General features: G+C 31.7%; 1 protein-coding gene across 1 annotated transcript; it reads right to left on the bottom strand.

The window, feature by feature from the left end:
* Positions 1–7,235: 7,235 nt before the first annotated feature.
* On the bottom strand, positions 7,236–8,432 carry LOC112508669 (WD repeat-containing protein RUP2-like). The gene has a single exon (XM_025113361.1). The coding sequence runs from the start codon at positions 8,430–8,432 to the stop codon at positions 7,308–7,310; it is 1,125 nt and encodes a 374-aa protein (XP_024969129.1). The 3' UTR covers positions 7,236–7,307.
* Positions 8,433–13,539: the final 5,107 nt, after the last annotated feature.

The following is a 13,539-nucleotide window of genomic DNA, read 5'->3' as shown; positions in this document are numbered from 1 at the left end:
TTCTCCTGCTTCATGAATTTTTGGTGTTAATTGCTCAGAGACATGTTATTTGGTCTGATAATTCTGGATTGCATAATTGGTTGTCATGATGTAGCGATCATTCGGGTAGACTCTCGCTTCCCGACTCTAACTTTTCGAATACTGTATCAAGCACCTTCATCTTGTAACAATACCTTGCTAAGTACAGACTCGTATATAGGAAGAAACATCTTACGTTGTTGTGTTCTTTTCTTCCTCCCCTACCAATTATGTTAAAATGGTACACATGATTTGAAAGAGTCGATTGTTTCTTGGTGTTCCATAAAAGTCTTTGCGACTATGAGAGTACGTATACTTGTGATTCTGACAGTAACTTTGCACAACGAATAGCCTTATTCAATTGAGGTGTTGAACAGTAAGTCATCGTCATCTCAATAGATGAAACAATTACATAAATATAAAGTTTTGAGATAACCATAGTTCCTTAAGGGTGCGTTTGGTATGCAGACTACATGGGACAAGACGGGACAAAAAAAATAGTCTTATGTTTAGCATGTCATTAGATAAAAATAGCATAAGACAAGGTGAGACAATTTTTAATTTTCATGGGACAAATCTTGAGATTTTTTTGTCCCACCAAAAAGGGTGGAACAATATGGGACAAATTATAAAATTACTTTTATACCCTCAAATTTCAATACAAAACCTCCATTCTTCCTACATTTCAGGTAGCTCTCTACTTTTCAAAATTACTTTTATACACTCAAATTATAAAATTACTCTTATACCCTCAAAGTATAATATATTTTGATTGATTTGTTGTCATTTACAATCATTATATGATATGAGATAACATTAAAAAATATTTATGGGTAATATGGTCATTTTAATAGTTTTGTCCCGTCATGTCCTAGTCGTACCAAACATAGGATAGACAATAAGTCATGTCTCGTCCTGTCTCATTCAGTCTGTGTACCAAACACTACCTAAGGCTTTGATATAGATTAACCGGTTTAAAACCCTTTTAATGAAATTATGACTAAATGTAGTTGTATTACGTCGGTACTACTTTTCGATGTTGACTATTTTAGTCATTTCATAAATACATATATGCATGCACATGAATTAATAAAGGGAACGAGAGTAATAACAGACACCTTTATATGTATCATAAATAACTACAGTAATAACGAAGAAAAATGGAACCGGACAATGGTGGTTGTCTACCTCCACCATTAGATGCGGTGGTTGTTATTCTAACTCATCTTACGTCATCTCCTCTCCTATTTTATTTTCTATTTTTATGTTCAGTTTTAAAAACTCTTTTACGATTATTTTTCAAAATAAGGGAGATTGAAACAGCTACTTTCTATTTGGTAGAATTATAAGAAAAAAAAAGGCTAAAATGTATAGCAGAAATTCAGTTTTTGATCAACGAGTGCAGTTCTCTTTGTTAGTAATATGGAAAAGAAAATAGTAGGCGATTTTTGAATAAGGGGTTGTTTGGTAATTGCTGAATGGTTTGGTGCAGAATGATTAAGTGGTCAGAATGATTAAGAGACTCTCATGGTATAGTGCAAGATGAAATTTAATTGTTTAGTAATTATGTACAATGAAATTAGGGCTCCTAATGGTTAAGGGAGATCCAGAATACAAAATCATTTAAAGGGTTTTGGAACCATTAAGAGGCAGATTTTTTTCTTGTCAAACAATATTCACCTCTTAACGATTTAGAGGTTGCCTCTTAATGAAACTATTGATAGGTAAACAAACAACCCCTAAGCCCTACTTCTAATGTGGTGGGACCGAAATGTAAAATCAAAAAAGTATCACTTACTTCCCTTTTCGTTTTCAAGTACTGTACAGAGGCATCTTAATTTAAGCTTTTAATTATTTCCGATTAAACATGTGTCGGTCCGATCCTTTTTTTGGCTACCGTATCTCCACGTATGATTGAGTAAGTTGTTTCAGGGTTCTTTATTTCAAGTTTTGCATATAGAAAACGGTATGTTAAGAGGACACAAACGTTATAATAGAGTATTTAATAAAACTTAAAATTTAAAGGATAAAAGAATTATACATCATGTACATTTCATACTCAACGAAGATGTAACACTATTTAGGTCATTAATTTGATTACATTCTCACTAATTTAGTAAAAAAAAATGAGAATTCGTACTAATCATCACTTCGATGATTTCTTAGGGGTCGTTTACCTAAATGCTTATCCGGTAAGTACTTAAAGTTAGGAGTCAACACTATAATTTATTTTATTATGTAAGATTGTAGTACATCAAAACGTATCATATACAACAATTTACCTAGCAAGCGCTTACCCGGGTAAGAGTCGTCACCCTCACTTACCGGGTAAGACTCTCAATCCTTATTATCGCTCTTATCGGATAAAATTCTTGGCATTTGCCATGTTCATCCAGTGAGAAAAATTACCCGCTAAATACCTACTGAGTAGGCATTTAGTAAACAGCCCCTTAGTCACATGTTAGCCATAATCACTTTTTTTTTTCCTATTTTCAAGAAAATGTAGATCCCACTTTTCTCACATCTTCAATGAAATCCACAACTTTCACAATATGACACTTTAGCCCTTGGGCTACATTAATTCCAACTTTACATTTTTTTTGTCCATTAGACTAACACTTTGTCGGCTTGACTACTTTGGTCCCTGACTCCTATATAATCACAGTTGCATCTGAAAATAGCCATTCTCCTTCGATAGTTGAAGTTCTTTCATTTGTCTAAGTGTTTTTCGTAGTTCCTTTGATCGGATTTAGAGTAGCTCGTGGATGAATCTACTTAAATTTCAGGGTGTTACGTTTCCTTTTTAACTTCAATCCTATAGAAATGCAATGATTTGATATTTTCATGTGTTTATGTAACCTTACTGATCTGTCACAACCCATGTTTACATCTTCGTGGTAATGACGACCAATAGTAGACTCGGTATGAATATTCATTCAAAAATGAATGTCAGGCTTTTTCTTTAACAGCTGACCCTATTTTCTTAATGTCGAGACTTTCTCTTTTGTCGTCCAGATGTTGCTTATGCAATTCATGTAGTGAGTCAATTTGAATCTGCTTCTAACGGTCCCTGTCGCGGCGTTAGGAGACATTTATTGTGTAATTCTGAAGAAAACCACGCAGGCCATAGGTAACGACTCTTATGCCTTGCCAGCAAAAAAAATAATCAACAGACTGTTCCCCCTATCGTCTGCCCAATGCTTACTATTGAGATTGGTTCATCGGGCTTTACTCCCATTCCAAAGTTTCCGAATATCAACCCATTTTTGTTTCGGTTCTCATTTTTGGCAATTTATTCTTTTACACAGAATAGTCGAATATTTTTCCATTTATTTTTACGTCCGAATTTTATTTATCAATCACATAAATACATATAACCATAAATTAAATGAATTTAAATTAAATAAAAATCTGATATATTTAATTGTTATGACAAAAATGTGACGTGGAATTTCGAGAAGATGATTTCATGGTTGTCCTTTATTTTCATGGACCGCTCCCTGAAAACGAATCGTGTATTTACCAATCACCGTGCACGATGATGGGTCCTACTTATTAAATATTAATATAACAATAATTAAAAAAACTAAATAATTTTATTAATAAATAAATTATTTATTTATTTATTTAACTTAGTTTGATAACAAAAATAATCCTGATTACTCAAGAAATTATTATATTAATATATTTTCATTTGTTAACTAGTTGTGTATCTGTGTAATGCGGTGGGAGACGTGAATTTTAACGATTTTGAAGTTTCACTGTTTTATTAGAGAAGATTTAATGATGATATAAGTTACACTTGGTCTTTACATATTAATACAATTTAAATAAATAAGAGTTATGGTTCCAATTACAATCTATCAATGAAAAAAATTGTATGACAGTTTAAAATCCAATATATTTGAAATCTAACATATTTAAACGACTCCACAAATGTGTTCGATTTACACAAAGAGCAAAGAATCAAAAGATCGAAAACGAGACCGAGAGTTATAGAGCAATTGAATGGGAGATGAGTGGGAGAACTTTTAATAACTCATGGTGAATATCAGTTTGAATCTTACCTTTGGGAATGAGGAGAAGACATAGAGGTATGAGAGAGTGAAGACATTAGTGAGAATGTGTCAAAAGTATCTTTAAAATATGAAAAAAAATATATATAATAATGTACATTGGTAACTTGTATTATATGTTATTTTAATTGTAGATTAAAATATTTTAAGACCGAATGCATAAAGTAGTAATACTTAATGCATTATGAGTTGTTTTTAAAACTTTTAAGACTTTGTGCATTAAAAATTGTTTTTAAGACTTTTAATAAATCTGGTTTATAAGGTAATACAGATGAAGAAAATTAAACTATCTTTTACATGATTCTAACTTGAACCTGTTGTGTAATTTATGATAGTTTTTAAAATTAATCGTTTGAATATTTTTCAATAAATAGATTTTTAAAAAATAAGTAATTTATGTAAATAACACCTACATTTTGAATCTTAATCATTGCATTTGTTATTTATAAAATAGTTAATAAATAATTAATATGGAAAATATCTGTAAAAAAATAATACATATTTAAAGCCGCACAACTTCAATGAAATTCAAATTATTTTTAGTTTTTAAATTACAATTTATATTCTTGTAATTAATTATTTAATTGATTTTATATATGTCTTATATTTTTATTTTTTATTTTAAATTCTTATCATATTAACATAAATAATCATATATGAATTAAAATATGTTTATTTTTACTATTTATATTATCATAATCGTCTCACAAATACTTTCAAAATAAGTCCAATATCGAATATTATTTGATTTAATTTTATTATAAAATATCATAAATATGTAGTGAATTATTTTTAAAATTTACATTTTATAACTTATAGTTATTTATTTTAATTTGTTTTATATTCTTTACTTTTTTAATTTCGATTTTACACTATTATTTATCTATATTCCTTTATAAAAACGCACTTACGTTTATGAAATTTTTATGGGATACTACCTATCAAGGGAAAGTTCACGGGAAAGTTCTCTCGATCCGGCCAAAAAACGCAATCATCTCGGGCGGTGGCGAGGAGGCCACCGTCGCCAACGACCATCCCCTACTGACTATATGTCACGACGACCATAGACCACCGTCCCAGTTCCTATTGCTTCGATTTCAGGTTTGTTATTAAATTCTTTTTGTTTCTTTCTTTCTTAGTTAGGTATGTTTGTCTCAACCATTTGATTTGATGATAATACAAATACATCTGATCTAACACTTAGGATAATTCTTAGTTAAAGCCTTACAATAGTTATGTTCTAATTATAACATTTGATATCAGGATTTGATATCCGGACTGAGTTTAGTTTCAATATCTGGATTCATCATTCAACATCCATATTTAAAATCTGAATTGGACTTCTGAATGTATCGTCCAATCCTAATTCTCAAAAGCTAAAATAAATCTAAGTCTTGTGTATCACTGAGTTCTGTACTTCATAAGTAGTCTTTGCTGGAATTCGAAATATATATTTATATTTCAGAAGAAGAATAGATAGGATTTTTCCTTTGTAAAAGTCTTTTAATTGTCTGTATTGATCAAGGAATAAATAATTCTCAACGAAATGAAAGAGTATTAAAGTGGGGCCAAAATCGTTACCAAAGCGGATTGGATTGTCATCTAGCCGAAAGAAAATTAGCCAAAAGAAAATCAATACAAGATAAAGTCAAAAGTAGTATGACAAATAATACTTATGACAAGCATATTTTAGAGTGCAAACGTATCCAACAAGTTTGATTCACCAACTCTTGTCATAGTATGAGAACATGTTTTGTATATCAGACAAAGTAAGTTATAAAATACTATTTTATTAGTACTATACTTCCTTTATTGTTCTTTTGCATACAGAAGGATGAGTTAGATTAACAAATATCTACATCACCTTCAAAGGATGAAATGAGGCGTACAAGCATGCACAGATCATCAAAAACTCAACCAACTTGGCCAACCCAACCTAACGCGAAACAACCAAACCCAAAACGACCCGATGTCTAGTCGAGTTGTAAAATTTTCAAACCGTAGGATTATGATCATTTAAACCCAACCCAACCCAACCTAACCCGATGAACCCGATATTTTTTTATTTTTTGGATTTACTATGATTTTTACGTCTGCATTAATATATGTTTAAGACAATTACACTATCACGTTACGTATAAGGTGTATGGATAAGCTTATAGGAAAGAGTATGAATAAGCTATAATAGAAGATTGATGATGAAAAAGGAATTATGAATAGATAATACAACATATTCAAGGGAAGAATAATATTTTGATGTACCAAATTATCAACCCAACCAACCCGTACAGTTTGGGTTGGGTTGATTTTTCAAATCGTAAACATTGGGTTGGATTCTTGAAATGTCTTCAACTCGATCAACCCAACTCATGGATACCCCTAGTTTAGCGTGTATCGTTGCAATGATCGATGAATGTAACATTACTGTTTGGTGGACTTTTAATTAGAAATATTACAAACAACTTGAGGATGTTAAGCGTCTACAAGAGTTTTCTCAAACCCATTATCAGAATTTTTCACTTATGATTCCTTGTTAACCCAACTTTACTGATTATGTGTGCTATGTGAATCTGTATAATTGCATTGACGGGTTTATTGGATTGATCGATAACCCGAGAAAAGTGATAAATTTACGGCTTATTCTAATTGACAGAATGCGGAATATTAATTTTATTTGAGTGATTGAAGAACTTAACAATTTGTCTAACAATCATATTTCATTCTTGAATTTAAAAAAAAAAAAACCCGGTGGTTTATGCACTGTTTTCCTCCTGAAACATGATCCAATAAATTGAAGTACAAAAATTCTAACAAATGCAACCTATGATTTATGGCAACGGTTCAGAACATTTTTGCAATTCAAAGTTGCATAGATAGTTTTCAGTGTTTAAGACATCGACATCATATAAATAGCTATACATAACTAAGTACATTTAGCAATGTTCAAGGTACTTGAATCTCTACCGGTATTTCTAGCGGTGCAACAAAGTGATCGTATTCCTCCGTTGCCGTATATAATCTCGTATTGATGACAAAAACATCGCACGGGTACGCACATAAGTTGTCTTATAATCGTGAAGTGTGTGTTCTATAAAAAAGCTAAATTTATATCAAAAGAAAATCTATATCCAATATGGAATTTTGGATATCAATATTCGTAAAATGGGATGGAACGAATGTAAAAAAGAAATCTGTCAGCTTTTAGTTAATTAATTAACGGAGGTTAATTAACGGCTTTCTTTTACCGGAAAAAGTCTTCACGACTCCATCGGAACCACCACCAACCAAGGTGCACTCATCTTCCCCTTGTTGGCTCCAACATATGCTACTGACGAACCCATATTCAGACCTCCTGGTTCCACCCTCTGGTTCGAACCCATGAACCCATATCGGTTCACCCCACCTCTTATCGTATACAAACATCTCGTTGCTCTCCGACCCACATCCAATCAATCCTTCATTTCTCCAAATCGATAATCCCACGAACCTTCTTTGGTTCGTATGCCCTCTGTACGTTCGGATCAGCCTTTGATTCTCTACATCCCACATCTTTAAGCATCCGTCTGTACCCGAAGTCATCACCGTACGATCATCCAAGAATCTCGTGTAACTCACGGTTCTTTCATGCCCATTAAAGACTGCCACTGCCTTGTCCATTTTCCTCACATCGTAAACGTAGGCTTTTCGGTCAGCACATCCAACGGCTAACATTGCGCCACCAAATGGGCAGAACTCCACACAACAAACAGGACTCCCTAATTGTACGGTAGCCACACATTTCCCGCCATCATGGCGTGGGTCCCACATTTGCATGGTTCCGTCATCGGAACCAGATGCTCCGACCACCGGGTCCCAATGGGAGTAGTCCATGCTCCAAACTCGTCGGCCGTTGTGCTCGTCGCGCTCAAAAATTGACATTTTTGTCTCCAGATCATATTCTGTGACAACTCCATCGTAATCGGCGGAACCCATGACCCGGCCGGCGAACCCGGGTTTCCATTTGAGGCTGCTCAGTTTTGCTGGGGTACATATGCAAAAAAGGCATGCAGTGGCATGGTCGACCAACGGTGGTTCCTCCGCCCCACTTGGTGATATCGATAGCAAGGAACTCAAACTGTAAACTCTGATTTTCCGAGCAATACCTCCGGTGGCGAAAAGGGTGCCGGAGGAGTTAACTTCTATGACACCTAGGGTGTCGGAGATGGGTCCATCGGTGACGAAGGAAGAAATCACGGCGGAGATACGGAAGTCCCACTCACACTTGGCTGATGATCTCTCCTCCTGATCGGGAATTTGAGATGGTAGAATTGGATCTGATTCAGATGAGAAGTTTTTCATCTCCCATTCATGCTTAGGGGCGCTGGGGGCTAGTGGTGGTGATGGAGGGTTGCTTTTGGACCCCCCCCACCAATCAAAGGGTTACGTTTGATAAATTCCAAATCAAGAAATGGATAGACATGCATGGCTGTATGTTGCTTTTGTGTGTGTGTATATATACATTCACATACCCCATAATCAATCCCTAACAAATGGCTGTGTATTCTCATTTATTACAATGGTGCCATTGCATTTCGGTTGGTTAATCTAGTTGCCTACTTGGGAGGAAACGGTCAATTTGGTCCTTTCTCGATTTTTAACGAACCAGATCGGATCCGAAATTACTCAAAGTGTTTGCCGCTAGGGTTACGGGCTTCTTTTCTTACTGAACGATTATGACAATCCTTTCGTTACGTTAAGATTTTCAAATTAGAAAATGACCAAATCTAGTGATGATAGTCGATTAGATACGTAAAACAACGATGACGAAAGTAGATGAAGGATATTTTGGTCATTTTACAAAGGATAGAGTGGTATGTTTGCATGTAGGGAATGGAGAGTATCATAAATGAATATAAACAATAAATGGAAGAGAGAGAAATGAAAATTGAATGGTGGTTGTTTATATACCTCAAGCACCAGGTGTGGCGGTTCTTGTTCCAAGTCATCTCACATGGTACCCTTTCCTTTTGGTTTTCCTTATGTGATGCTCTTATTCGTTCTTTTTACATTATTTTATATTTTATTTATTTATTTATTTATTTATTTATATTTAACATGGAAAATTGCATCAATGGAACCAATTTTTACTTGATTTTTATTTTGTGGAACCAACTTTCAAAATCGTCATTTTAGGGAACCAACTTTCACCTGATTTCTATTTTGGGGAACCAACTTTCAAAATCATCATTTTAGGGAACCAACTTGCACCTGATTCCTATTTTGGGGAACCAACTTGCAAAATAATTATAGAAAAATGGGAAAATTACACTAAAATGGAACCAACTTTCATCTGATTCCTATTTTGGAGAACCAACTTTTAAAATCGTCATTTAGGGGTCTCTATCAAACTTTTTGTTTATTTAAGGGTCTGGTTGATCTGTTGAACATGTAACAGGTAATTTAAGGATCTCTATCAAACTTTTGGTTGGATTTGCCAAATTTAATTTAAACTTTAATATTGACACAGATTGGTTAGATATAAAAATCTTGAATGTGATATTTATTTTTTATTGCATCAATTAATTTCTTTTTATTAAATTGATTTTTTATTGCATTAGTAAAAAAACATTTTTTATCGTGATAACTTGGATATTTTTCAAAAAAATCTTCAATTTGATATCTGAATTAAAAAAACGAGATTTGAAATAAAAAATAGATTTTATTGCATTAATTTTTGAAAAAAACGAATTTTAGTTATTAATCTGTAATTATTTTGCAAATTGGTTCCCCAAAATAGAAACCAGATGCAAGTTAGTTTCCCAAAATAACGATTTTGAAAGTTGGCTCCCCAAAATAAGAATCAGGTGCAAGTTGGTTCCCCAAAATGACGATTTTGAAAGTTGGTTCACCAAAATAAGAATCAGGTAAAAGTTGGTTCCCCAAAATAAGAATCAGGTGATAGTTGGTTTCCCAAAATGACGATTATGAAAGTTGGTTCTCAAAAATAAGAATCAGGTGAAAGTTGGTTTCATTTTGGTGCAATTTTCCCTATTTAATAAATAAAAGTTTAAACGAAAACATCGTTAAAATAAATGAACATATAAATGTTTATTTCATTACGACTAAAAATCACATGTGATTCAAGTTCGGTAAACATAGTACGTGCATGCACAAGTTAGGCTTGATGACCTAAAAACGTTGACAAAACCTAAATCACATTTGATTTTCAGTTCAAAATATTATATATATATATATATATATATATATATATATATAAGTGTGAGCTCTTTTCTTTTATCCGTTGGCTTTCCAGAAAAAAATGTGATATAAATGTTCACACGTTTTTTTATTTTAATTATGTTCTAGCTTGAACATAATCTGTAATTAATAATTTGTTTTGATTACATGGTCCTTCTATTTTGTAATTATTAACGGAATATGCAAATATTCAAGAAAAAATGTTTTTATGAAATTGTATGTTATTACATTAAGCAAAATGTTACGGTTTTAGGGATCTATAGAAGTATCAATATTAATATATCACGTGAGACCACTCTGTTTTCGTGAGACGACTTTTTTACACTACATTCACCATGTTTTGTTGTGAAATTTCAAGTATAAAAAAATTGTCTTATAGATCTCACGAAAACAACTTGTTCTTACGTGAATCCAACCATATAATAAACGATTTTTGGACAGGTCCAAATATGATGGACCCGAAATGTAAAATGGAAACGAGTATCCCCACTTTTCTTTCAAGTACTATACGAAGATATCTGATGTATAACTTAATTGAAGGTTTTAATTACTTGTGACAAGACTTCCATCGTTTTCTTGCTCGGTGTATAATCGGGAATCGGGATGAGTTGTTTTACGCTTTATTATTTATAACTTATTCAAAAATCCCCTTTTTAAGAGATTCGTTATAATTTTTTAAATATTAAATTAAAAATTAAAAATCTTTAAAAAAAGTTATATTATTTATTTTTAAAATTTTAACATTTATTATATAATTATATAAATTTATTATTTTAATACATTTTCTAAAAAGAATTTATATAAGATTATAATAATTTCAATCATCATTTATATTCAGTTAAAATTATTTAGGTAATTTTCAAACGTTTATGCGTCTTATAATAAAAGTGTTAAAATATGTTTATAAGATGCTTTTAAACGTGTTAACAAAAAGTTTAAGAAATCTTATGAAATAAAAACGTCCTTTTTATTTTTTTATAGACGACATTATTTGAAACAATATTATCTAATAAAAACGAGTGTCATAAAATTTTTGTTTATAAGAAACTTTTTTAAAAGTATCCCATACAAAACTAGAGGTGAGTTATTATACAACCTTTTACATTTGTACAACCAATACAATTTAATCTCAACCATCCATTTAATTTGATAAATATGTGATTTCTTAGAAGTTTTGATTGTTTCATAATATAAAGTATTGATTATAATTAATGAACTTTATTCATCTTCCATAAATATTCAAATCATAATAAATGAACTCCAATCATTTCTATAAATATCTCAATTAATTAGGTTGGATTTGTTGTACAAATAAACATGGTTGCATTTGAAATATTCTACAAAACTAATAGGACAATTAATTAAAAGAATTGTTTATCCAACATTTTTAAAAAATGTCCTATACAAAACTGATAGGACACTTGATTTGATAAATTTTGTAAAAATATCGTTAAAACATCTAAAAATATCATATAAACTTATTGTAACACTTTTATATATGATGTAAAATTGTTTGTTTCTATAAACCTAAGCCTTATAAAGACAATTAGACATTCTATAAATCCAATTTTGTTGTAGTGTATGAATAAATTGGGAAATGAAATGCAAATGGTTTTTTTATTAATCTGGACATCCAACCCGCTATGCGAGCCGACTAATCTCAGAACGACCACCTGCTTTGCAAATGGTTTATTGTAATTAACAAAGCCGACACTTTCTTTCTATTTTTTTGTGGTATATTTATATCTGTATAAATGTGGATAGATTTGTATGCATATCAACCTATCGATTTTAATGTTATAACAAGAGACAAATACTTGAAAATGTGGCACTTTGTGTACCAAATGAAGTTTACTTGTCCATGAAAAATGCACAACACACATCAAACGTCGTATTGACTTATGCTTTAAAATGTTATACGTAGATAACATCATATTTGCATGTTATATACTTTAGTTAAAGTTTTATTCTATTATTAAATATTAAAAAAATGTTAAAATATAATTGAAAAAATACATACCACAAGAAATTTTATTCGATCAGATTTTTTTTAACCCTTTACAGCCAGAAGATGATTGATTTAAACAGTTAAATTTGTTTCTTATGATGGATTCATGTCACTTAGGATATTAGACCAAGACATAAAAATTGCTTAGAACAAAAGTTAAGGGGGTGTTTGGTTAGAGGTTTAAACAGTAATCAATGAGAATGAAAAAAAAAACTGTTTGGTTTTTTATCAAATATAATGGACTCATTCCTCCAGAAGCCTAAAATTTCATTTCTGGTTAAACGGGAGAGAATGAAAATTCATTCCCTGTTATTTTTATTTTCATTTCCATTTTCATTCATCAACATAAGCCAAACAGACTATGAATCTAATAAAATTTACTGAAAACACAAAATTAGGGATGGGAACTGTAGCTAGCGTATACCGGAGGATAGGAAGCTAAAGAAGTAGGGGTAGGGATAGGGGTAGGGGTAGTGTACCGATAATTAAGTTTACATATCTCAAAATTAGACCAAAGATGTGTAGTTTCCGTTCATTGACCATGTTTTCTTATATCTCAAAGTATTTATCGATAGAAATTGCTAAAAGCTATATATATATATATATATATATAATTATCTAGTACTTTGGCACAACAAAATATTGGATTCACATTTTTTAGGTTTGGGAAGTCATCGAGTGACACTTTGAACGATCATAAACTGAAAACAAATGTAGTGAATACGAAAAATGCAGAAAGTTAATTACAAGGGTGATGCCTGATTGATTTGAGTTTGGCTCCAAAGGTCAAAAGTATCAGAAGGTTCCAGGTTCAAATCAAAGAAAATAATAAAAATCCCCTTGTGGCCACGAATGTTCAAATGCGGTGACTCCGGACTATCTGCATAGCAGGTGGTCGTCCTGGGATTAGTCGGCTCACATAGCGGATTGGATATCGAGGTTAATAAAAAAAATGCAAAAAGCTATACAATCGTAAAGGAAAGAAAAAGAAACAAATAATTTCTCATGTTATTGAAAAGGAGATAAAGGAAATAAAGATGTTATCTTTACAAATATATCATTTAAAAATTTATCCCGTAAAATGAAATATGTTACAAATTTGGTACCTCAAACTACTTTTACTTTTATAACATATTTGGTCCCACAAGCTAGTTACATTATTATAACAGATTTGGTCCCTCAAACTACTTTTACTTTTAT

The sequence above is a fragment of the Cynara cardunculus genome, assembly GCF_001531365.2.
Source record: "Cynara cardunculus var. scolymus isolate 2C chromosome LG 3, CcrdV1, whole genome shotgun sequence".
Classification (NCBI taxonomy): domain Eukaryota; kingdom Viridiplantae; phylum Streptophyta; class Magnoliopsida; order Asterales; family Asteraceae; genus Cynara; species Cynara cardunculus.
This window is presented reverse-complemented; position numbering and strand designations above follow the sequence as displayed.